The sequence below is a fragment of the Prosopis cineraria genome, unplaced genomic scaffold (assembly GCF_029017545.1).
Source record: "Prosopis cineraria cultivar Desert tree isolate PC_DT_omini unplaced genomic scaffold, ASM2901754v1 PC1, whole genome shotgun sequence".
Classification (NCBI taxonomy): Eukaryota; Viridiplantae; Streptophyta; class Magnoliopsida; order Fabales; family Fabaceae; genus Prosopis; species Prosopis cineraria.
In genome coordinates, this window is record NW_026555332.1 from 4268701 (window position 1) to 4295303 (window position 26603).

The window sequence follows — 26603 nt, forward strand, 5'->3', positions numbered from 1 at the left end:
TCTTGGCATCACGTTCAGCTGCGATACTATTACTGCCTGTTTATTCCACTTCCTCCTTCATTCTTCTCCTCTATTGAATTTGAACTCCAGTGTCGCTATCCCATTTCTATAATTCCATCTCCTCTGTTTTTCGATCTTGGGTTTTTGTTGAAGAAATATGTTGTAGAGCACTGATGGACTGGAAAGGAGCTGGTGAAAGTTGGTCTGTTAGCAAAAGAGAAGGAAAATGACGTTGAATCTGAGAGGAAATTGGGTGGGTTGGAGCAGGAGATGAGGATTAAGGCGGAGAGACAGAGCTAGAGACAATCCTGTGCGTTCCCTAAACCTCGAACTCGTGGTCGCATTTGTTGCCTGACCTCATAAACTCTTCTTCAGTCCTTCTTAATTTCCAAAACCCTCGTCATGACTGAACCAATTTCATCTTCGGATCTGACTTTCAGCGATTTATCATCCGAGTTCGATAGCCTCCCTGTCCCGTCTATGGATCCGCTCTTTTTATATGGCAACGACCAGGCCATACCCACGGAAGCATTCGCTCCAGATCTTGATTTAGCCATCGAGTTTGGGAATGATGGCGATTTGGATATTTCCTTTGATGATCTCAGCAATCTCCATATTCCTCACGAAACCGATGATTTCCTACTCCCCTATGGATATGCTCAACCGCCTGGATCGCAAGAGTTGAATGACGATGGAGAGCAGTTGAGCTGCTACAGTACCAATTCTGGCTCACATGACATGGACGGTTCTTCAGGTTCCGGCAGTCGGAATCCTGATGTTGCGGAGTTTTTGAATTCACAATCACCTGAGTCCGGTAGCCGCGAGCGTTCTGTGACACACTCTTTGGATAATTCAGGTGATCAGACCTCGCATCATTCACTGCATTTCAAGGTTTCGAGCTTTAAATCGCCAGATTCTGATTCTTGCGATCAGGAGTCTTCTGGTGGGTCCATTTCATCCCAGGATTCCGGCAACGGTGGTTTAGGTGACTTGTGTGCTTATGAAGTGATGAAAACGTCTTCACCGGATTCTCACTGTGATGACAGAGACATTTCTTCTCGTGGGATTGCTGATCAGAATATAAAATTGGAGGACATGGGTAAAAATTGTGATTTGAAAAGGAAGAAGCAACAGAATGAAGGAAATACTGAGGCGAGAACAACGAAGCACCGAAAGTCGTCGATGCCTGTGGAGAATACCACTCAACCGTCTATTCTTAATGCCATCGACGAAGAGGATGAGAAAAGGAAGGCTAGGCTGATGAGGAATCGAGAGAGTGCCCAGCTCTCCAGACAGAGAAAGAAGCACTATGTGGAGGAGCTTGAGGAGAAGGTGAGGTCAATGCATTCTACCATAGCTGATTTAAGCAGTAAGGTATCGTTTGTTATGGCCGAGAATGCTGCTTTGAGACAGCAATTGAGTGCTGGTGGAATGTGCCCGCCACCAGCTCCAGGGATGTACCCTCATCCTCCAATGGCACCCATGACCTATCCATGGGTGCCGTATGCACCCTATGTTATCAAACCGCAAGCTTCTCAGGTTCCTCTGGTTCCAATTCCCAGATTAAAGCCTCAACGGTCGCAATCTGCCCCGAAGGCCAAAAAGTCTGATAATAGGAAGACCGAGGGAAAAACTACGAAGGTCGCCAGCATTAGTTTATTGGGTTTGTTTTTCTTTATATTTCTTTTTGGCGGACTCGTTCCTCTAGTTAGCGTTAAGTTTGGAGGTATAGGGGACAATGTTTCTAGGAGGCCCATCTCTCCTACTGATAGGTTCTATAGTCAGCACGTAGGAAAAGCTTGGGAGGTTAATGGTCATAGAAACAAATCTGAAGGAGAAAATGGAGTAGGATTCTCTAATGGGAATTTGGGTATTTCTGACAGAATGGTATATGAAAAAGGTCGTAAATTAGAAGAAACACTCAGACAGAAGGACTCACCATGTAGAATGAGCTCAGACGATTTTGTTCATAGAGGAAATGCTAGTGAGCCTGAGCCTCTTCTTGCTTCTCTGTATGTTCCAAGGAATGATAAGCTTGTGAAAATTGATGGTAACTTGATAATTCATTCTGTTTTGGCTACTGAGACTGCTCATACAGAAAAGAATACGAGAGAAAATGGATTGGTAATTTCTAAAAATTGGGATTCTGCGCTAGCTATTCCTGAAGTTGGAAGGAACAGAGAACATCCTCAGCCATATAGGAGCCCGTCTGAACCGCCTAAGGCTCTTGCTTCTGGTTCAGCTGAAACATTGAAGAACCATTTGAAGTCAACTGCCACTGATGGTAAAATGCAACAATGGTTTCGTGAAGGTCTTGCTGGTGAGATGCTTTTCCTTTTTTTTTTTTTCTTTCTTTCTAATTTTCCCTTTACATATAGATTGCTTGGTGGGATTGATGCATTTTTTATTTTTATTTTTACCGGCTGTCATAGTTATTGTCTAAACTGGTAGCTAGCCTGTAATACAGATTGTCCAAGTGCACCCCAAAGTTGTCAGAACAATGTGAAAAACGATCATAAATTATTCATCTTAAATTTAGTGATGAGTTTACTTAAATTTTTGAGGTCTTCCATTTTATGAAGCACCCTACCGTGGCCTTTTTTGTAAGTGTGGACTTTGTTTATCTTTTTCTTTGATCGGTATTAATAAATACAATCAGCTGCATGCTCCACTACTTTATGCAATTGTTGTTTTTCTTCCAGAATGCTTGCCAATCATCTCGTGTTGTCTTTGATGACATGTTTTCATGCGGTAGCAATGTCTCCTTTTTGGATTTCCCAATTTTGGTCGATTGAAAGATTGGTATCCAGTGATGGTCTCTATTATCTGTGTAAATTCAGTATTTGCTTTTTTCAGATGGACATCTGTAAACTCACTGTTAGAGTTTTGCATTTTGCATGACCATTAAACAGTTACTATATGTTCCTTAATATAAAGCATTGATGATGGCAACCTAAGAAAACATCTGGAATTTTATAGTCATCTTTTATTGGCAGTTGCTTGTTATTTTCAATAATACTTGGTATGTACAGCAGGCCTAAGTTTTTTGTAATGCTCAGCCTCAGCTCTCCTTACTAACTAGCAAAACATTGACCTTTTGATTTGCACTCTTCATTTCCCATGGTCTAAGTTCTTAAGTAAGGGGGCTTAGTATTTTAAGTTCAACCCTTGTTGGGGACGCCTTAATTGCTGGTTATTTTCTATCCTGTAACGCAACACGTTTGTATAAGCTATGCCAAAGCAGAGAGTTGCATGCCTATTCAGATACCCTTATTTACCACAATTACTGAATGTTCTGATTCCTGAAGCAGGGCCAATGTTGAGTTCTGGGATGTGCACAGAGGTTTTCCAGTTTGATGCCTCGCCGAAACCGGGAGCTATAGTTCCAGCATCGTCAGTAGCAAACGTTTCTGCAGTTAACCGCCGGAATGATACGAGCATCAACAAGAGCAGAAATAGAAGGTTCCTTAGCAAACTTCCACATTCCCGTGCCAGATCCGGTCTCAACACAAGTGAAGAACATCATGTGAGAAATTCCCAAAATGAGAACCTCCATGGTAATAAATCGACATCTTCCATGGTGGTTTCAGTTCTTGTCGATCCCAAAGATGTGGGAGATGGTGACGTGGATGGGGTGATGAAACCTAAATCACTTCCTCAGATTTTTGTGGTTGTGCTTATAGATAGTGTCAAGTACATCACTTACTCGTGTGGTCTTCCTCGTGTATCTCCCCATCTCGTGACTGCCTGATTGCCCCTAGGGATGAAAATCCTTTGGCTGGGACAAAAATGTTTTTGATAGATTATAACGTCTAACCCATGACTCAGTTTCTCCGGCAATCAAGACAGCAACTGAGCTCCAGTTTTGTACATAACTACACGGTTTTTTTTTTTTTTTGACTAATTTTAGTCTACTGAACTTTGTAATAGATTTCACATGTAGACCTTGACTTTATGCAATATTTCAATGTCCTCACTGCCAAGTCGGACTCTAGACGTGAAAGATGAAAGCAAAATGCTCTCACCAACGAGTCACACAATATTTAGATCTTGTTCTCTCCTTTTGTCGGATGCAGAAGAATTGGCTATGTGTGTTAGTAAGACCTATTAGTTTTAAATCTTATTATTTAATTACTAAATCTTTATCTTTAGTAATATATATTTGTCGTATTAATAATTAAAAGTTTACTTTAAAAATTAGAATTTGAGAACCAGAGCATATATATATATATATATATATGCTATGCAGATGCCAAAGCAGCGAGTACGGAAGAAAAAAAGAACACCAATGCAACGTAGACGCCATAAATTAGCGAAAGTTTTTTCTCCTCAGACCTAAATGAGGACTGAAACCTGGGTTCATTATAAAAGATAATCCACCAAAAAAAAAAAAACGATCGAAACTAGCCTCGCGCCCTTAAACCCATAGGCCATAGCATATGGATCAGCCAACCATTGTTCCAAATTCCAACCATTCCCTTATTCATACAATGTATCCGCTTTCAAAAGAAATCATGCCTGGCCACGGTCATCTGTTAAAAAAAAAAACGAGCAGAGATCGAACGCACACACGCGACGTCTGGCGAGCAACAACAAGAACAACGGACAGCGGCAACGGAGAACTTCTGATCGGAGATCTTGTTGAGTAGATAAGTGACAGCGATGCCAAAAGAAGAAGAAGAAGAAGAAGAAAGGAAAGGGAGTCCAGAAAACAGATCAGAGACGACGACGGCGACGAGTGAAGAGAGGAGAGGGAGAGAGGCAGGGAGCACGACGAAAGGAAGGAAAGAGAGCACTTACGAGTTTTTGAGCCAAAAGCCCTTCAATTTTTTTTTTTTTTAATCCAGACACTTCAAGTTTCTAATGGGCTTTTCGGACCTCAACCGAGAGGCTGTAGTTCCAAAACGCACAACCTCGATGCGTTTCGACCTTATCGGCTCCATCAATCATCACTCATCAGACTAGCATTGGCTTGCGATTCAAGTGGAGGCAGAAGAGGAAGCCTGGGAGGGTATTCAATTAATCCCGCTGTGAAAGGTCGAGAGTGAATTAGCGAAGTTTCGTCTTGGTTTTGTAACAGGTTGAGGTAAAATTCATGTGCAAGAAGTATTTGTTTCATTCTCTCTCCCAGCATACTGCTCTGTTTCATGAGAACTTGGTCTTCTGAAATGACTGATATTATCCTGAATGTTGTATCTGGTAGATTGTAGTGATTGTCACGAATTTGATGAAAACTAAAGTTTGAATGGGAATGGCCTGAATACTCAGAGCGTGAGCTGTGGCATGCTAATGAGTGATGTGCCTCTGTGAGGAAAGCTTTGTCTAACTAAAAAGTTGATGAGAGCTAGGAATGCACAAGTTCAGCTGATTGGTTAATTTCCCCCCCCCCCTAAAGGTGTCAAAGAATTTGACTCATGCTTGGGTGTTGTCTGGGGAAGAAATTTAAATGCTTGTTTGACAAATGACAATTCGACGATGTTAACTAAATGCAATTTAAATGGTTGATAAAATGCTTGAAAGGAAAAAAAGAAGTTATACTTAAAGTTGGTAACTAGCTATGGTAGATTGTAAGATACAGCCTTGGCTAGACTTTAATTTATGAGACACTCAACTTTCATATGAGTACATGAGAATAAGAGATGTGGCTTTGAAGCTTCATTACAATTATTAGTGAAGACTGAAGAGTTAAATTACTTGAATAAATTGGATTGTTATAAGGTATGCCACAGCTGCTTATAAATGCTGAGTGTAACTTCCTATTGGGAAATAGGAATTCTTGAACAAGAATCACGCATTCTCCTTCGACACCATCAAGGTGAACAAAATTGGATTTTGAGTGCTTTCCTGTCTAGATGTCCTTGGCCTTTCGATCATCATTTGCTTTTTCAAATCTTCTTGATGAGAATAAGTGTCTTTGGAATGAGAAATTATGGAATGTAACTGCTGAAAAGAGAATTGAAGAGGAAGTTTTAGGTTGGTTTGGTGTGAATTCTTATTGCATCCATTTGATGTATGGTTAATGCTAAACAAGTTAGATTCATAGTTTCTTTAAGTTTATAGATAGGATAATGGTCATCCTTCTTAATTTTATGTTCTGTTTACTTTGAATGCAAGAACTTTATGTTTTGTTTTGTCTCTGTTTTCATGTCATGCACACAACTTCCCACACACACACAGGCTTGATTGTTTCTAATTTCAATCTCATTTTCTTTATAGTTATCAGGTGCATGTATAAATAAATAATATGAAACAACTATTATTCTTAAAAATCGTTTTGTGGGTGAAATACTTAAGGTTTTGCCCTTTTTTTTTTCCGGTGAAGGTCAAAACTCTTATGCTCTCCTTTATAAATTTTCTTCTTTCATAAGAGAAAGGGACACAACTTCTACATATTTAACGGCCAAGAAGCAGAGTCCCACTGTCTGATAGTCAGAATTAATGCAAAATTGAAACAGATGGGAAGCAGAGTCTTTTTGCTCAGGGGATTGTCATACTCATCAGCAATGCGCAATAGCTTCCTTACCACCTCCAGGAGTAGTTGCAACAACTTTGGTTTCCCAAAAGTTACTGTTCCTCACAATAAAGTACGAAGCTGCTCATCAACAAAAATTCAGTCTCCACCACCAGATGTAACTCATTTGGCAGAAACAGCTCGAATTGCTCTTACACCAAATGAGGTGATTCTAACATGATATGACACGATGATTTATTGTTAGGAAGTTTCGTAATTTGGCTGATGATTTTTTCCTGTTATTGATTTTGCTCTTACAGTATTCTTTATGTTATTTTCAGGTGGAAGAATTTGCTCCCAAAATTCAACAAGTGATAGATTGGTAAAGTCTTGTTTTCTCTACCTCAACTCATTAAACGGACTCCTGAATCTCAAACTCCAAGTTGTACAGCATTATGAATTATGAACGTTGCAAAAATGTAACTGAATTGTCTGCGTGCTTTAACATTTAGTTGTTCACTGTTTGTTGAATCATCAAAATGTTTTATTTTTCTCCATCATGTGGCTCCTTTAATAGCATTCTTATGGCTGGAGTACTGCTACTTATAACTGTAAATGTAGATGTGCATTTTTTATAATGTAAACTTCAATGATTATTCAGTTGGTTTAATGCTTTTTGAGCTTATTGTATGATTGTACCTACCCGGCCTTTAGATTTAAATTGGCTCTTGTTGTAGGTTTGGACAGCTTCAAGGTGTTGATCTAGAAAGCATCGAACCCTCCATCAGAGCAGGTTATATATGACCTTTTTGACTTACAACTACTAACGATAATGTCATCCAAGTCTGAGTGGTATTTATTCTGTCTGCATACATCTTGGTTGCAAAATTTATTGAATGTTCTTCATAAATTAGAAAATAGTTATATTTGATCGGCTTGTGTGTTTTCCTTTCCCCTCAATTGCAAAGATGGTCTTATGTGTTTCTTTTGGAGAGAGTACTCTAAACTTGTCCAGTTCTTCTGTAAAGAACACTACATCCATGTTTCAAAGTTTCTAACTTAGTTCCTACTAGAATTGGAGAAAGAGAAATAGAATTATGGTCTTTGTCCTGTCTCACATACCACTTATTGGCAAGTGAATCATGCCATCATCTTTTTACTGATTGCTTCCCTGCTTTTCATCTTGATCAAGTCCTTGTTGGCTAAATGATGCTACTGTGTGATGGATCATAACTTCTTGGAGATCGTAGCTTTTCCCTTTACAGATAAAAAACTATGAAACAACAAACGGTGGGAGGAGGAAAAAAATATACTTATAACAGCAAATGTTGTGCTTCTTGCTTCAAATGGGGATAATTTTTGTTTTTTTGGTCATTTTATCTGCAGATACTGAAAACAACAATGTGCGTGATGATGTTCCTGAGACTTTCAACGACAGGTGAGCAGGTTATTCATTATTTTTCTATGAAACATTATTGGAAATGGTCCAAACAAGGTAGTTTATGCTTGATAGGGGCACCATGGTTGCTTCCATTCCAAGCTACGAGGAGCCTTACATCAAAGTTCCAAAGGTCTTAAACACGGAATGAAATTGGGTAGCTGAGTTTTAGAGGATAAGGAAGTGCATGTAGACAATTGGTTTGTACTGCGTTTCTTTTTAATTTACATCAAATGGCCGAACACCCATTTTGAATTTCTATTGTGGGATTCAATCTATCAACTTTTGCGCTTTCAACTTTCCCCAATGTCATTGTTTCCATGTTGTGAAACATAAACTGAAGCCTCAGCACAAGCAGGTCTGACCAGGAGAAGATGGGGCCTTTTAGGCTAGGTCATGATTCATGAGAGAAAGTATGTTTAATACTCTTGTATAATGTAGAAGGATTTTTGTGTTTCATTTTACTAGTTTTTTTTTTTTAAAAAAAATTCAGGCTGTATCTAAATGACTTTTTTTTTTAAATCTTTTTCTTTAGGTCCCGTTTATTTATTTTTTTCATGAAAAAAATACTTTTTTTGGGAAAAAAATCACTTTGATGAAAATGTTTTATTTGTTTAAATTTTTAAAAATGATTAGAATCTTAAAAAAAAGATTTTGATTATTTTGAGAAACAATTTTGAATAGTTTCTCAATAATCAGATGCTGACAAGTGATATATAACAAAAAAGTCATAAAAGTATTGAGAAACCTGAGAATATAATAAAATTTGAAAATAATAAAATAATAAATAGTTATTTTATGAAAGATCACAGAACACAAAGATATAACAAAAATCAGAAAATTATTAAATAACAATGATTTTTTTAATTGGAACCATATGCAATTTTTTTTTTACGTTTATTTGAAAAAAACTCTATAAAATAAATTGATTACATGAAATATTTAAACTATCTAAATACCACTTGATTTTTTAAGTTTAAATAAACGAAACCCTAAATTGCAATGACTGAGGGCCACTTTTTTTAATAGAAAAATTATACCACTTTTATCTCAATTTATTTATAAGACATTTTTTTTAGAGTTTTGATATTTTAAAATATAAGATATATTAATAAAAATAAAGTTTTAATAATGATACTTTTTTAATATTATTTTTTTCATTACATTCTTTTTTTACTTTTTGGGAGAATCTCGTTGAAGCCCTTAAAATGGAAAAAAAAAAATTACACTTAAGGTTTAATACATTCTAGATTGTCTACAAGTAGGGGTGAGCAAAACCGAACCGAAATCAAAAATCGAACCGAATCGAATTGAATTTTGTCTATTTGATTTAATCTATTTGATTTTTCGATTCGATTCGATTTTTTTATTTTAAATATTTCGGTTGATCGGTTTGATTCGGTTAGTAAAATTTAAAATCGAATAGATCGAACTGACTGAATTACATATAATTTATTAATTTATAAATTATTTTATTTTTATTTTTTATTTTAATAAAGAATAAAAAATAACAACATCACTTGAAACCCTATTTCGGTTAGTCACTCTCATTAGTAGGTATTTGTGACTGGATTATAGGGCCATTATTTGATCATCGGTGTTTATTTGTGATTGTTTATTTGATTATCCATGCCTTTATAATATTTGACTTTATGTCATATGGGTATAATTAGAATGTGCTCATATTAAAAAAATGAATAGAAACAAAGGCCTAATTTTATAGTGTTGTTTGTTTTAATATTTAAAAAATGGACCCAATTTCAATAACTCAATATGAAATTAAAAAACTAAATTAACCGACCGAATCGAATTATCAAATTTCGGTTCGGTCCTTGTTCGGTTCGATTAGTTTGTTCGGTTCAATTCAATTTTTATTTTTAGTGTTATCGATCGATCGGTTCTGCATATTTTGAAACCAAACCAACCAATGCTCACCCCTATCTATAAGTTCAAAGACCCAAATGTTAATATTTTTTTTAAAAATATGCATTTACCCTAAATGTATAAGTTTCTTAGGTGTATACACGGCACAATGTCCACAAAAAATATGACAAGGCTTGTATGAGAACAACACAATATTCATTTATTATAAATAATCGATGTGATTAAGTTGAATTATAATATATAAGTTTTTTAGGTATATATGCAATATAATGTTAGCAAAGAACATGATAGGGTCCATATGTAAACAACACAATGTTTGTTTATCATACATAATTAGTTTGGTTAAGTTAAATAATAATGTATAAGTTTTTTAGGTATATATACAATATAATGTTTATAAAAAACATGACAATATCCATACGTGAACAATACAATGTCCCTTTATTTTACATATTTTATATGGTTAAGTTGAACAATAATGTCCAAATTTTTTGAATACATGTACAATACAATGTTTGTAAAAAAAAAAAAATGACAAGATTCATACATAAATAATAAAATATCCATTTATTATACACAGTCCACATGATTAAGGGTAAATGGGTCTTTTCATGAAAAAGCATATTTGCATTTGGGCTTACAAAAAAATAATAATAATGTATAGGCTTTTGGTGTTATTTTTTTAATTTTAGGGCCTTAGATGCGATTCTCTCTTAATTTTTTCACAAATGGAAGGAATTTTATATTTTTATTTTTAAAAAAATAAAATTATAAAGTAGATTTAATAAGTTTTATTATTATATGTAATTTTATTTAAAGTGTCTAAGTTGGAATAGAGAGAGTATTAAAAATTTCAAAGGAATTTTATTATCCAAATAAAACAATGATTAAATTTTGAAGAAAAGAGAGATTTTATAATTATTTTTTGAAAAATCCAGTGTGAATCTCATGGCTTATTATAGATTTTAACTAATCAAATGATGACATTTTTTTTTTTCCAAGTACAAACTCCAAACATGTTTGTTGGATATAAAAAAAGTTCGAACAGGTTCGTTCAACAATTCGTCAATTCCAACGTTTTTTTAACCTAAAAAAAAAAAACCAAGTCCCTGATATCTCATTGAACTCCAGGCCCAATAGCCGCAATGCCGTTCCAGCCTCCTCCTGGCGCCGTGCAATCCTTGGCTTAAGCATCTCCGTCTTTCTCTTCCGTCGGTATCGGCATCTTCTCTGCTCTGCGAAGAAGAAACAGGTAAGTATCTTTCTCTTCTGTCGTCGTCGCACTGCGATGTTGGTCCCTTGTCTATATGCGTAGGCATCTCTTTCCCTTCGAACGAAGTCTTCCGCGATAATACATAGAAGGAACGAATTAATATAGAAGGAAAATGGCCGAATGGCGCAATGTGATTGTGCTTGCGACCATTTCTTGCTCAATTGAAAATGGTTTCTTGGTCTAAATGAGTTTGGGACTACTTTTTTCTTACGTTAGAGCAACGTAAACGAGTGTTTACGGGTTTCACTTGGGGGATTTGTTTTTCTGCGTAAACTCTTGGGTACTTCTAGTATACCGTATATGTGGGCGTTTGATGCTTATAGCGTGCTTGCGTTAGTTTTTAGCTGATAAAAGGTTAAATTTCTTACATTATATAGATATTAATGAAGTCCAATTGTTAGTACAAAACGCAACAGGGAGATTCACCATTTTTCCCCGTCTGGATTCATTGTGAAAGAGTAAGTGAAGGCCATGGTTCAATTTTCTCAAAACTGAGTATTTACCGGAGAACATATACCAAAATCTCAGTGCATCCCCATTGGGTTTTGTACTTCTGTTATGCTGAAGCCAATCAGGGATAGTCTGGTTTTTGCTTCCCATCCTGTTGTATAATTAGGAATAATTTCACTATGAGCATATTTCTTTTCTTCAGCATTGTTTATTTGTCTACTTATTACAGGTTTTTATTTTGCACTTCTTGTTCTTATCATGTTCTTGGTGTTTTTCCTTCTTTGTATTCATTTTCATGTGCATATGCAAATGCGAAGAACCTTATCTTTATCTGCGTCTACAACACTTTAGATTTGACGTTCCTAGTTATCTTCTGTTTATGACAGCAACAAATCTTCCAAATATCCTAGATGGCGTAAAAATTACGCTCTAACAAATTCTTGCCAGCAGAAAAAAAATCTTTTACAAATCTTGTTAAGGAGTAGTCTAGTGCAATCTGAAATGAATTCCCTGACCCAAGCTAATCAGAACAGTCAGTTACATTCCATTTTTTATATCTATTTTAATGTTGGCAAGTGCAAAGGGACAAAATTTGGTACTTTATGCCAATTTTGAATTAAGAAATGCAGTGTGTTGGCACAAATTCTCATATTTTTTCTGGTTCATTGGAAAATTTTCGGTAGCTTGAATGTGGCCTCTAGTTGATAGTGAATGCTGATAGAAGCAAATGGGTTCAGAAGCATCCTTCCAAACAGCTAAGATTTATCGCCACCTTCTCAAGGCTGTCCAGAAACATATTGGCAAGGAAGACAACAAGAGGCATTTCCTGGAATTCATAAAATTGGAGTTTCGTAAAAACAGCAATCTTTCTGATGGTGCTGCTGTCCAACAGAAAATCAAGCTTGCTCGGGACTACACTTTTATGCTGAATAGCGTGCACCATCACAAGGCAATAATCACTCTCTCTTGTTGCTTTTTTGTCTTTAAACTTTTCTACATACAGACATGAAATTAGATGTTCGAACAGCTGAGCATTTAGCCCTACTCATTCAATTTAAAACTTAACCAGTTAGATGGCCCCATCCTTATTTGCTGTAATGAGGGTAAGAAACCAGGAGGCTGATGGTTTAGTATAGTCAGATTTTTTTGTGTTTTGGTTAATATTTTCCAAGGGATTTTATTTGATTAGTATTAATTGTAATTTTTTTTCAAAGAAACTTATTCACATGTTTATCATTGGCATTCTAACCAATGATTGGTGGTTTTGCAGGATCTATTGTTCTCTTACAATATTGCTGTGGACAGAACTGATGAAATGAAAAGGGTCATTGGAAAATCTGCTGCTGGTGTGGGTCTTCGGCTTCCTGAGGCTTATGAGCCATAATGATTTGCATCAACCGTCAACATACGCCTTTGTTCTACTGGAGACCTTGCCGGCCAGTGTGTTCAAGCATTTCTTTTTCTTTTTCTTTTTAGTTACCGTCACCACTTTCATTTATAGTTATGATTTTATTTGAACAATAGAATAAAACATTAATTGGACAGGAAGATGAGGAATGAACTCTTTTCAATTTTGATTTATCTTAAATCATTTCGAGTTGTATTTTGGTTGGAAAATTACTATTAATTTAAGTTCAAAGTAATTGGTGTATGGAAAACATGTTTGAGGAATAGATTTTTTATTTCCATCTGATTTCAAAGGCATTTGATGCAGGTCACTAAAGATTCAAATTAATCATATTAAATTTTATGCCAATTGAATTGTATAATATTCAATCCATGATAAAGATATGAAACAATCCATAATTATGCATAGCTATGTTCACATGATTATATGATCTAACCAATACAGGGATTTATACAGCTTTCTTCACAAAATAGTTTAAAGGTTTTTTTTTTTAAGGAAAACATGTAAAAATAATTTATTTATAAAATAATTGTATTCATAATTCCATGCTGTCGATCATTGTCAGATATTGAGAGGCATTCATGTTAAGTAATATAAAAGCATGAATTTCCAGGTGCTCAAAAAGTGTGGAGATCGTGCGATTGAGCTGAATTTGAATGCTTGTGGAGCTTGGGAGAACTTTTTTGATGGTGTACATGGTGTATGTACTTCTATTTTACATTGTTAAGTAGTTCAATTATATCAAAATATATAATTAAATCATACATTTTGTTATCTACTATTTTTTTATATTACCATATGAATGAGTCAGATTTAATTATTATTGGGTTTAATTGAAATAATTATTTCAAAATTATTTTCCGCATTCATACAAACTTGAACTTTAAATTTTTATTATCTACTAATATTGAATCTAATAAATTGTTATATGAAACGAAACAAAATGATGTTTGAAACTTGCTTCCCACACTTAGGTCTACGCTGTTGTAAGTTTTATGAGCTCAAATTAAACCTTGTATGATTAATTAAATCTCTATCAAACCTATTTTCCTTAAATAGAAAAATGAATTACGCATTAATATTATGTCTATTTAAATGGATTATCAAAATCAATATAAAATATAAAATTTAAAACATTCTGAGCTCACATGTTTTATACATTGAGAGAAGAGAAACCAATGTTAAATAGTAGTAAAAGTAAATCAAGCGCTGTGACTTATTTTAAGCCTAATCTAGCCAAGCTAGATTTAGGCTTATTTAAATAGATAGACCAATTTTATTTTTATCAGCCTTAGTCTATAAGCTTGATAGGTTAACTTGTTTATATATATTATTATTACGTGATTTATTACACACACACACACGTAATATATGTAATACTATACACACATTATTTAACAATTATGTATGGTGGTTGGTAAGTCTGGTTGTGTGTTTATATATATGTTTTAATAGTTTTAGAGTATATTTTAGACTTTTAAAATCAATATTTATGCCTATTTTGAAATAAATTTTTAGGCCAAGTGAAGTTTTAAGTAAACTCAAAGTCAAGAAAAAAGTTGCGTCCGCATTATTGAGTGCTCATCTCCTGGGCTTCTATTTCAATTTAAATTGATATATACTGTTCATGTAAATTAATTTTTAAATATTTTAAATGTTACATTTATTAATATAAAAATAAAAAAATTCTAATATTAAATTTGGACTATTTAAAGTATATTTAAATGGTTAATTTCTAAAATTTATAACTTTTTAATATTAAATTAGATCATTCAGATTATATTTAAACTGTCTAGAGTCCATCTGAATAATAAAACTGTAAAATTATAAAAAATTAATATTAAATTAGACTGCTAGATTAAATATGTACCGGCTAGATTGATAATGAACAAATTTATTAAAATTTTAAAATTTTCATAATTTTTATATTAATAAATATAATATTAAAAATATTTAATAATTAATTTAAATAAATGATAGATATCAAACTGAAATGGAGAGCCAGGATTGCTCTTGGTGATGAGCACTCGTGACCTAAATGCAAACACAAAAAAGTCTTACATAAGTTTCAAGTTAAATTTAAGCTTGTAGCCTACCATACATGTTTAAATCTATCACTTACATTCTCACACTAATAATAAAATTTAAACTTATGTTCTTGTAAAATATGAACCACACCTTTATTGACAAGATCAATTTTTATTGGTGCCAACTATTCATGAATAATAATTGGAGTGAGTTTGATGCACTGTCAGTCTGCCACATAAGACCCGTGTATATGCCAACAACCACAAGTTCACCCACTCAAAGGACTGATATTTAGGTAATCAGGCTGCATCTCCTCTCAAATTTTGTTCATATATAACCATTAGTAAAGAAAAGGGAACAAGACTTAGGATAAACTAAAGGTTTTTTACATTCATAACAGATATATATAAAGTTAATTAATTATACATTAATACACTAAATAATATCAAGATTTCACTAAATATACTAACCCCAACTCAAAATCTTATTATGGGTTGCTAACTCTAGTCATCTTTGATAGGGGCACGGAGACACCAAATAGTATATATATGCACAACCACGTACACACTATATATCTTGAAGTAGCCTCAACGTAATAAGAGCATTCATGTAGAACCCTCAATTGTTCATGGCTGTTTTGTCCCTCGAGTCAGTGGTTGCCACCGCTTCCTCTGCCGAAGCCGCCACCGCCGCCATAAGCACCGCCACCTGTGCCTGACCCATAACCATACCCGCTTCCAGACCCAGACCCGGAGCCCGATCCAAACCCGTAGCCAAAGCCTCTACCAAAACCAGTGGAGGACCGCCCGGACCCAGACCCATAGCCCCAACCGCTTCCAGGAGCGGAACCCCAACCCCAGCTGTAATCCCAATTTGGACCATGACCCGATCCAGATCCTCCTTCAGGGGTTCCGGCAGCTTGAGGCTCTCCATTGTAACTCATTTCTAAAGAACGAAGCTTTCTTCCGGCGGCAAAACTGACGCGGAAGAAGAAGAAGAAGAAGAGAAGGAGAGTGAAATTGATGAGAAGGTTGGATCTCATTTTTGTACAATTGGTGTGTGGAAGGACACGAGGGTGTATAGTGTATATATAGTGCATGAACAGTTGATTATTTATATTCAGTGGATTTTATCTCCAGTAAAACCCGTGACTGTGTTAGTGCTGGACTATACACCATATATTTCCTTTCGATTCTTTTATATAAAAATTTGAAACACTTGTTTTTTGAATGTCACTTTAGGACCCATCATGTGTAAGGTGTTATTCTTTGAATTTGAAATTTGATTTCTACCTCAACTTTATCATGTGAACTAGTTTCAAATAAAAAGATACATGCATGTTCTAGTAATTTTAATCTTAAAACAAATTATATTAGAAATAGTTGCTTATTAACTTAAGTGGTAAGAGTGAGTGAAGTTAAGGTCTAAAATTCAAACATTCCTGATGTAACCAAAAGCAAATTGACATTAGAATTGAAATATATAGTTCTTAGGAACTTGATAGTAATTGTTCTTTCAAGTTCTTGTTAGTGTTTTCCATTTTCGAATGTCACTAATCTACCCTTAAGAGAATATAATTCAGAACTTTTTTAGCCAAAAATATAATCCAGAATTTGATTCCTAAAAAAACTGGCTCTCAATATTTCAATTTTTTTTTAATTTTACCCTTAACTCTTAGAACTAGACATACCCATTTCTACACACAAACTTGTCAAAGTCATGTTTAAAGTCTGGATTCTTCAAGTTTATTTATACTGGCAAGTGGCAATCTTTCCTGTAATATTTAATCCTAAAAAATTTAGAGGAACGAATGTACAGTATCATTAGTATTGGGGACAAGCGAAAAGCCCTTTTTGGATCTGAAAATTGTGGAGAACTCACATGCATCTTGTAGACTTTAATTTAATCATATATTAAAGTTGAATTCATGTTTGTAATGACAATGACAATAATACAATACAAAATGTCATGAAAAGAAAAACAACCAATAACTTTGAGATGTACGATTTTAATTATTAACCGGATAACATTTTATACACAGTAAATTTTATTTTAAAATATTTGCTTCCTTTTTTTTGTAATTATTCATGGGTATCCTTCTAATTGAGTTAATTATATTTGAGATAAGATGGAGTATTAGATGTGTGCTGTTCTCCTTCTTAAAATTCAAATATTAATTCATCATGTTGCACAAAAATTAACCTTTTTTTTTAAATCAACATTGGTTTGCTCTCTATATGTTCAAGTTAGGAGAAAAAAAAAGGGCACAAGTCGTTCAAATTCTGTGACAAAATCATGAGGTTGGGAAGGTCAAACAGTGAGCCATATCCTTAACTTTCCGACCATATTATTTTACATTAATTTAAAAGGGTCCCCAAATTCCTTCAAATTGTTTTAAAGTACCTTTTAAGTATATGCTGTTGTTATCATACCATGGTGGGTATAGTTCGGTTATGTTATGTTTGTAATATATATTAGTGGACAGTGGCAGAAGTTCAGATTCTTTGAAATATAATGTTTATAAAATATCTTTTAAAAAAAATTAAACGTTCTCATCCGCATCTTATTTCATAAATAGTTTTTTTTTAAAGAATAATATGGTATCCAATGCAATTGAGTTATATTTAAGTATCACTAAATTCAAATAAATAATAGCTTTCCTAACATACATTGGGTCTAGTGGAAGAAATAGTTAATTTCTTCTAACAAAACGAATCAAAATTTAAATTCTTTTAAATGGATTGTCTACATTTAGTATTCAATTAATTGTATCTGAAATATGATTATCTTTAGTAAGAAAATACTTGTGCACAATTAAAAAAAAAGAATATTGAGTCTTTTCCATTCCACTTCGTTATTCTTCACACATCTTATCCAAAAATATATAATGTCTCAGTGGGGAGACAAAAATTATGATATTTATGAGCGTCATACCGATATGTAGATAAGTGAAACTATAACCCATTGATTTCTCTTGCTACTTTTAAGAGATGAAATACTTTTTGAAGATTAGGATTTGGTTTGCATGCGAAAAGTTGGAAGGTGGAAGGGTGATCATTGCTATACGATTGTTGGGCAAATATCTGATGGTGGCTCCCACAGATTGTTTTTGTTTTTGTGTGTTTTTTTTTTTAACAAGGATGCATCAAAAAAGGTTTTCATTTTCATATGACTATTTTTATTATTGATTCCCCCCCCCCCCCCCCCAACCCAATACCAGGAAAAGAGCACAGAAAAATCAAGTGCTAGACAGCTAAAGTATGTGGGCGCCCCACACAAATTGGCTTGAATGGCAAAGATTAAAATATATCATCTCTTTTTAGTGTGAATTTGAATCCTTCTTGAACTGTATTTTTATCTTTTAAAAATTAACAACTTCACATGTAAGAGTTGGTTACATGGCTACGACTAAAAAAGAAAATTATAAGTGGCTTAGATTTGTATAGGCACCTTGTCCAATAATAATCATGATATTAAAACCTGGACCGGATCAGCCGAGTCAACCCGAAAACTAGTGACCCGATCCTTTGTCCGGTCTGAGTTACTCCTAAACCGGTGAGGGAATGAATCGGTGTAACCCGATCAACTCGGGTTTAACTCGGTTAATCCAGTTTTTTTTGAGAATTTTTTTTTATTTTTTATTTTTCAGAATGCTGAATTCAAAAATAAGATAACAAAAAAAAAAGTGAAACCAAAGTCAAAAAATGAAAAATTAGAGATAGAGCGCGCTAAATCTAATTTAGATTTTCAGACAGCATTTAGTTCGGCCTTTCATCAGTGTCTCTCCTCTCTCGCCTTAACTTAATCAGCGTCTCTTCTCTAGTTTAGTCTCCGTCTCTTTTTCAGGCTCCAGCTCTATCTCCGTCTCTTCTCCAGCTCTATCTCTGTCTCTACTATTTTTATCTTTTCTCCAACTTAGTCTCTGACTCTTCGTCTTTTTTCCAATTCAATCTCCGTCTTTTCTCCAGCTCTATCTTCATCTCTTCTCTAGACTTTTGAAATTAAAAAGTTGTAATTATAATAATAGATATTTAAAATGTTGTATTTTATTACTGTTAGACTTTTAATTGGTTGAATGTTTTTATAATTAATGTCTTTTTATTTAAATTGTATTATTTTAATCATGACCAGTTTGCCACCGGTTCAACTCCCGGTTTAACCCTAATTGAACCACTAACCCGTGACCCAGTGTCATGACCAGTTCAATGACCGGTCCGGTTTTACGTACCTTGATAATAATAGAAGTGCCTCCCATTCACTATCAATTTCGTCACATAAATTGTGTAAAATAATTAAAATGTGAGAATAGTAAAACTTGAATAACGAAAAAGAAATTCACTCTCTTAAAATAACAATTTTTTTCATCTATAAAGTTCATATTTTAACATTTTTATTGCTTGTACATGTCTTTTTATTGAAGGCAATTTAACATTATTTAATTTTTTCACTTGCCTAGAAGTTGGCCCGACCACGGCGGAGTGAAATGGACATTCGTTCAAGGTCTTTCAGGTGATTTTAGGCACATCAAACGTGGCACAGTTGCCTGACCTGAGTGCACTCAAGATTGTTCAGTCCACTCCCAAAAGCGAGATCCAATTTCTCAACTCAATGCCTATCATGGACCAACCATGAAGCCAAGCCGGAGATTTTTTTTTTTATTTTTTTTTTCGGCCCCTCTTCAAAAGGTTGAGATTTTCTTTCTTGAGAAGCAAGATCCAGTTTTAGAACTCAATGACTACGATTGTTTTAATGAATGAAGGCTCTTTTAAAAAAATATATATATATATATATATATGTATGTATGTATCACGTATGATTACAAAAATAAGCAGCACTGACGGTAGACATAACATTTCGCATGGCAATCGTGCAAGGATTTGTGTATACTGATATTTCGCTTAACTAACAGAGCAATCACCTGTTGGATAAATCAGAATAATCCCATCATGAAGTGAATTTTTTTCTTTAAAAAAATTAAGAGCAAGTTTTTTTTTTTCTTATTTAGGAAAAGCAGGATGCTAGTCTCAGCAGCCGCCATTTTACCAGAAACAAACATCCAATCAAAGCCTACGAGGAGGAAGGGAATTACCAAGAACAGTGCCGTATTGAAAGAACATAATCTCTAACCTTTCTTGAGTTTTTCTTCTTCTTTGTTTCTGCTATTTAATTGGGCTTGAACAGTTTAGTAAGTCCAAGAAGATGATCTTTTAATCAATGGCTTCATTTGCTTGTCTTCTTCTAGAGAAATCATGCCTAGGTGAGACGGGTCCTCCAGCATCATCTTTGCCACCAGATAACCTGCAATAGACCATGTTTGGTATTTTCTCGCCTGTTTGCCAATATATCTACCGAGTTTGCCATCATAATACTCCGGCCATCCATCCTTCAGTAATCGACTCTCAGCAAGCTCAATCGCTCGTCTTGCTATTTGTGGTCGCCCCGTTTTAATGCAAGCGGCCGTTAGTAGCCACAAGAGCACTGCAATCAAGAGAACAAAGCCAAAATAAAACAAAAGACCCAAAGAAAAAACCATCAATGCCATGCATTTTCATTGTAAAACAAATAGATAAAATGTAGGACAATAGGCATGGCTTCCTTTTGCTGACTCCGGTTAAGCGCCACAATATATTCATCACGTAGCCAAGTTACGGTTATATAGGAATCTTGTGCGGTGGATGCTCAAAATTGGCATGTCACGTGTACTAGAATGTGGATTCCTAAATCTTAATGATGAGGCTTCAAACAATGATCAAAATGCTTTTCAAGGTCAAGGAAACATATAAAACACATGGGCGATTAGAGCTTAGTTATGAAATCAAAATAACCAAGTTAACCTGACTGCAGCCCAAGCTAAGTTTATTTTGAATAATTAAACATGATGAGAAAAGGGAAGAACCTGGCCAAGATCCTCCATTATGGTAACTCCATCTGGTATTTTTGGGATCACAACCAGTAACAATTTGCCACTCATGACCCTCTATTGCGGGATAACATATTTTTAATGGCATTTCTCCTACCAACTCATCCCAGCGGGCTTCAATAAGATCCATTATAGCCATTGACTGCTCTGGAGTAGCAAGAGATGAAAGATTGCAACGCAATTACCCAAAGCAAACCACCGAAAATCCATCCTAGCAGGACTAACATTTCCAACAAAGTAGCCACCTCGTGTTGGCATAAAATCAAATAACCATTCTGGTATTGAATCAGGAATAACGTTAAACTTATTTACTGCAGTATGTGAGTATTCCTCAGTCTTATACCGGTAAATGTCATTTAGTTGTTGGAAATCAAGCCAAAAGTAACTCCTCATGTGATAACTTAGAGCATGCAAACGCTTCACAATAAGCTCAATGCATTCTTTCCCTTCTGCATCATGTTTCAGCATCACCAAAGCACACCTCAGCGCCATAAAGAAAAGTGCTTGAATCTCTATAGGATAGCCATAAATACCCTGCACAAAAAGAATGACTAATAAAAACTTGCAAGTCAATCAAATCTCCAGAATTAATATTAATATCAATATCAAATTTAAAATCTAAAAAAAAAAAAAGCACTATACAAAAGCCTAAATAGTGCCTCACCTTGAACACAGGGCCCCCAATTTAGTCTATAAGTGAAAGCTTAGCTTGAATCACTTGTAAAACAGTAAAGGATATCTAATAATGGAATAAGAGTAATAATAGAAACCAAAATTTACAAAAGGAAAAAGGAATTAGAAAAAATAACAAACTTTATTCCACTAGGTGCCATCAGTTACATAGATTGCATACGTCATTATGCACTATCATTAACCAAGCTTTAAGAAAATTTTTTAACTAAGATTTCGTTTAACAACTTCCATAATTGTTCCTTTTAGTCTTTATCTACCCTTCTCAACAGAGTTCAAGATTATCCATTTCAATCTCCTCACAGATACTTCCCCTAGCCTTCTCTATATATGTCCAAACTATCTCAAAAGACAAATACTAAAAATATTCACATGACCAAGAATTGAAGATCTGAAGGAAGAGGCTTCAGCCCTTGTGTTTGACAATGAAGCATACTCCTAGAAACAAGAACTCCTAGCTCGTAGAGATGAACTCGAAAATAAGGTAAATAAGATAGAACTTCTGACTCAATAATGAGAGGCACATCCACTTCCCATGAAATGGTCTTATAGTCCAATGCTAATGACATAATATAATTATAAATAAGAGGCATTTTTCATAAACCAAAGCTATCTGAAAGGTAAAGCAAGGAGAACATTGAGAAACCTAAGATATCAGCTGTGCTCCAAATGCATTAGGAGTTTAGCTTCATCTCAGGCACAGGTACAGCATTGTTTAGAGTCCTAGGCTTCACTAGTTTTGAAGAGTCTTAGTTATCCTTTATCATTATCTACAAGATTTAATCAAGCAGATAATCCCCATATTCATAAAATTATATAAATAAGGAAAGGGGCCACCACTATTTGAGGAGTGTGTTTGCATGCCTTCCCATTTGTCATTTTTCTATTCTTCTCTTGAATAATACAGATAGTTCAAATCAATCACCAGCTAGTTGGAACATTTGAACCAACCGTCACATCGTGTTGATGAAAACTAGAGTTGTATAATTGATCATGTACGCAATAGTGCACCACAACAATAGAAATCAACAGTTAAATCAGATTAATTTTGCTGACACTGGGGGGGGAAGATAATTTCTCAGCTATTATGGAATTGGGAATTTAGCAGCTAGAAGACTAAAAACTGATTGGAATATGGCTTACCATTCTTCGATCAATCATGCAGCATCCATCAGCACAAAGCAGAGTAGGGAATGTATCAAATCCCTCTGACAAACATAGAGTCAGTATAAGCCTCATTCCCTTTTGACAATCTGGTGTTTCAGCCAGAGTTATATCCCCTGTAGACTTTGTGTAAGCACGAAGCAAAATGATCCACCAGAATCCAGAGTCAACTGGAGCAACTCGTCCAATTGCACTTTCACCAAAATCTGCAATCAGAGTGTCTGTTTTCCTCTCAGGATGATGAAGGACTTTAAAACTAGCAGGCATTACTCCTTCACCCAGCTTAAATCGGTCTACTCTTTTTTCCCAGCCTTGAAGATGCAGTGTCTTCAGTAAGAAGTTCTTAACTATATCAGGTTCACCATTCATCAAAAAGGCCAGAGCACTAGGCACAAAATCCCGAACAAAAACCTAGAAAGGAAAAATTAAGTTTTCATTAAACACTTTTCATAAATCATAAATTTTATTAAAGATCAGCATCAATGTGTTACTGCAAAAGCCAGCATTAATTCAAAAGTCAAAGCCCTCTTAACTGCACCTTATCACAGTCAACAACAATCTATATCAAGTATATTTATAATGACACAATCCATCATATACATTTACAAAAAAATAAGCATTTCATTATTAAGTATAAAGATACAATAAGAGCTAAATGAATTACAGACAGCATCGGTTCATTATGGCTTATGAGCACATGTATAGGCAGTTGAATACAGTCAGTCAATGAATCTAGACAGCCTCCTTGTTTGATCTTCTGTTAGCTAAAATTATCGCTCAGAATTTGTAGGAAACTGTTAAAACACTAACCTCAACCACAAACTTCAAAAATTAATTACAACATTCAATTATGTTACTTTTTCATATTTAATGGGTTAAGAGCAGATATTCAAGAGAAAAATGTCAGTCAAAATTATATTAGAGGGACCACGTCCAAACTTCTTTTTGTTAAAAGGAAAATTTGTTTATCATATCTCAACTAAGTTGTTATTAATCAATCGTCTGCCATGTAAAGTTGACAGCCAGTCCCACCTATTATGATATTCCAGATTTAGAGACAACTAATTACTTGTCAAAAATCAATGAGTTTGTAGTTTCAAATCAAACAACCACAATAAAATGTATAAGACTTTGCAATGGAAACGCATTTCAATATAACTGAAGAAATGTACTTGATCATAGTTTAGAACTTCCTCCGATTGATGATCAATAGCTGCAATCGTTCCAACTGGTTGGCCTCTAAAAGAGACAAGAGATTTTCGCAGGGCTTCCCAAGCATCAGCAACCATAGGATGAGGTTCAAATGAATTACGCATTGATGAAGCAGGGGTATCTAAACCAGATCTTCCCCCAGGTGAGTATGTGTCATCAAAGCAAGCCCTTGTGAGACCAATTGACAATTCACTAAGTGACCTTTCATCAAATGATCTCTGTCTCTCTATGTTCAACCTTGGCTTGTCAATGAGACGTAAGAGATCATAATCATCCATCTCAGAGATAGAGCAGTGTGAGCCAACATTTCTAAGTCCCACAGTCCCGTCCATTTCCTACACTCCTCCAATAGCCAAATGATTTTATCAGAAATACAGATCTACAGCCAAAATATAAAATGCTCAAAGGTCAGACATAAAATAAGTAAATAAAGTCCAAATATAGAAGGTGTAAAGCCAATGATGACATCAGAAACGTGAAGCATGCTCTCAAGTAAAATGCCCGAATTGATCACAGCTATTCTAGATATAAAAACCTCTACATATCAGGCTTTAGATAAAGGCAAACAAAGTTAAAGACGGAAATATTTGATGCAGGGTAAATTTTGGACACAATATAGGCTACATTACCAGCCAAAACAGAATACATTCAAGTTCTAGCTAATACGTGCTATTTACTGTTACAGTCAACTGTATCATCATATACGACATATTTAAGAAAACAAAGAAACAACAAATGATAGATTAGGAGAACGCCTTATTTCGGAATAAGAAAAAGCCCAATGCCAAAATAGAAAGTTTCCACGTCTTTCTAAAAGATCAGAGTCGAAAATAACTGTATAACTCAAACTAACGAGGCATGCAGCGCTATCAGACGACGGAGAAATTCACTTACAGAGATGCTGATGCAAAGAAACACATCAAGATCCATTAGACACAGCAAAAATCGCCATTATCACACCAGTAAGACAAAAAAATAAAAAATAAAAAATATAAAGAACTAGCATCAAACAGTCCAATCAGCGACCTATGCCATAGAAATTAGTCCAATTTATCAATAACCGGAAAAGGGACAGATCTGAAGCATTATACATAAGCCATGAGAGAAAAATGCACTGCAGAGTTGCTGGAGGGACGAACCTTGCGGAACAGTAATGGCGGCAGAAGAGATTATCCGGTGGCAGAAGCTAAGGTTGTTGGCCGGCGATTTCGCCGGGAACGGCTAGTCGAGAAGATAGGGAAATGGGGAAGAAGAATCGAAAAAAAATGCATGATTTCCAAAGAAGATATTTATAACGAGGGACAAATGAGAGATGGGCGAGGAAAGTGTATGGAGGATCTCGGTCCAGCCTCAGCTAATGTAAGAAAGATTACCGGAAATTGCCGGTTAAAGGAGGAGAAAATGACCGGTACGGTGACGATGGTTAAAACGACACAGTTATGATCTGACAGCTAAGTTCCGGAAATTGCCGGTTAAAGTAGGAGAAAATGATGAAACGGTGACGATGGTAAAAACGACACAGTTTTGACTGACAGCTAAGTTTCTCTCTCTTTATCTTCTTTCTCCTCCTCTGTATTGGCGTGTCCGTTCCGTAACGTGATTTGGTAATTCGCATTTCGCAGTTACAGCATGTTTTGTCCGCGGTGGTCTTTATGGGAAACTGGAAATGCATGAAATTTTTTGGTAATTATTTATTATTAATACAAGATATCTTTTAAAAATTTTATTTAATTCAAAATATAGGATATTTAATAATTTTTATAATTATTTTAAATTATATTTTTGTTTTATTTATTACTTTTTAAAAAAATAATGCATTATAATTTTACTTATTATTATCAAGACATTTATATAGAATATTTAATAAATGTATAATTGAAAATATGTAAATTTAAAAAAATATTTTAATTAAATTTTTTTTAAATTATGAATTAGTTTTTAATTACCTATATTTTGGTACAGAGGAATAATAATGATTAATAATTCATTGATCATCCCTAAAAAAATTAAATTTAAATTTAACAATTGATAATCGATAATTCAATGTCAATTCTTTCTCTCTTTTCCGACTTGCGTCAATTCTTTCTGTTTTGCTCTTCAACTTATGAAATTTTTCAAATCAAACTCTATGTGAAATAAATTTAACATTTTTCAAATTTTGAAGTCTCGGTTTTATTTTTCAAATTAACTGGACTTTGATCAATTAGCGCGTTGCACAGAATTTAAGCTTTAAAATGATCATTATTTTACGTTTTTTGTGAATTTTTTAAAATACTTGTCACTTTGAAATCTCAATAAAACATTAATTGTTTTTCATTTTTTTTCTTTGATAAAAATGATTACGAGAAGTGTTAGAAACAATATAAAAAAAATTGACAAATCCACACAAGTTTTGGGGTGGTATATACCATATCTATTCGTGTTGAAAAAAGTATATATACCCATATGCCAAATTGGAATAATCCAATGAAATTCGTGGCACTTTTTTAATACCATTTTTAACTTTTAGTATCCTAATAAATAATTAAAATAACTAACAGTGACATCTTACCAGTCACAAAAATATAATAAAAACAATCATAATAATGTAACAGCACTCCCTTGCCCACATCCAAGGCTGCAGGAGGGAGGAATCTGCATGAAAGATTCCAATACAATTACAAAATTGCCATTCCGCCAACCACA

At 34.5% G+C, this 26603-nt stretch overlaps 5 protein-coding genes across 8 annotated transcripts; 3 read left to right on the forward strand and 2 right to left on the reverse strand.

Moving 5' to 3' along the window:
* Nucleotides 1–4139, forward strand: LOC129313876 (bZIP transcription factor 17-like). Its single transcript, XM_054957277.1, has 2 exons — nt 1–2320; nt 3312–4139. Exons 1-2 carry the CDS (start codon nt 403–405, stop codon nt 3749–3751), a joined length of 2358 nt encoding a protein of 785 aa, XP_054813252.1. The 5' UTR covers nt 1–402; the 3' UTR covers nt 3752–4139.
* Nucleotides 4140–4376: 237 nt separating this feature from the next.
* On the forward strand, nt 4377–8348 carry LOC129313887 (glutamyl-tRNA(Gln) amidotransferase subunit C, chloroplastic/mitochondrial). 3 transcript variants are annotated; one of them, XM_054957291.1, is made up of 6 exons: nt 4377–5086; nt 6369–6677; nt 6793–6833; nt 7189–7244; nt 7838–7889; nt 7965–8348. In XM_054957291.1, exons 2-6 carry the CDS (start codon nt 6456–6458, stop codon nt 8038–8040), a joined length of 447 nt encoding a protein of 148 aa, XP_054813266.1. In that variant the 5' UTR covers nt 4377–5086; nt 6369–6455; the 3' UTR covers nt 8041–8348. The 3 variants fall into 3 exon arrangements, with proteins under 3 accessions (XP_054813266.1, XP_054813273.1, XP_054813262.1); XM_054957298.1 differs by having other exon boundaries at nt 4378–5080; nt 6456–6677; XM_054957287.1 differs by having other exon boundaries at nt 4389–5086; nt 6456–6677.
* A 2518-nt stretch (nt 8349–10866) lies between these two features.
* Nucleotides 10867–13189, forward strand: LOC129288286 (uncharacterized). Of its 2 annotated transcripts, XM_054924802.1 has the most exons (4): nt 10886–11025; nt 11424–11504; nt 12180–12445; nt 12767–13189. In XM_054924802.1, the coding sequence occupies exons 3-4, from the start codon at nt 12224–12226 to the stop codon at nt 12878–12880; spliced, it is 336 nt and encodes a 111-aa protein (XP_054780777.1). In that variant the 5' UTR covers nt 10886–11025; nt 11424–11504; nt 12180–12223; the 3' UTR covers nt 12881–13189. The 2 variants fall into 2 exon arrangements, with proteins under 2 accessions (XP_054780769.1, XP_054780777.1); XM_054924794.1 differs by lacking the exon at nt 11424–11504 and having other exon boundaries at nt 10867–11025.
* Nucleotides 13190–15243: 2054 nt separating this feature from the next.
* LOC129292676 (putative glycine-rich cell wall structural protein 1) lies at nt 15244–16005 on the reverse strand. Its single transcript, XM_054930276.1, has one exon. The coding sequence runs from the start codon at nt 15972–15974 to the stop codon at nt 15582–15584; it is 393 nt and encodes a 130-aa protein (XP_054786251.1). The 5' UTR covers nt 15975–16005; the 3' UTR covers nt 15244–15581.
* Nucleotides 16006–19879: 3874 nt separating this feature from the next.
* On the reverse strand, nt 19880–25254 carry LOC129285547 (probable alkaline/neutral invertase D). Its single transcript, XM_054921286.1, is given in 6 exon segments — nt 19880–20410; nt 20829–21023; nt 21026–21386; nt 22686–23117; nt 23879–24297; nt 25058–25254. Coding segments are annotated over 5 exon segments (1656 nt in total). The 5' UTR covers nt 24251–24297; nt 25058–25254; the 3' UTR covers nt 19880–20114.
* Nucleotides 25255–26603: the final 1349 nt, after the last annotated feature.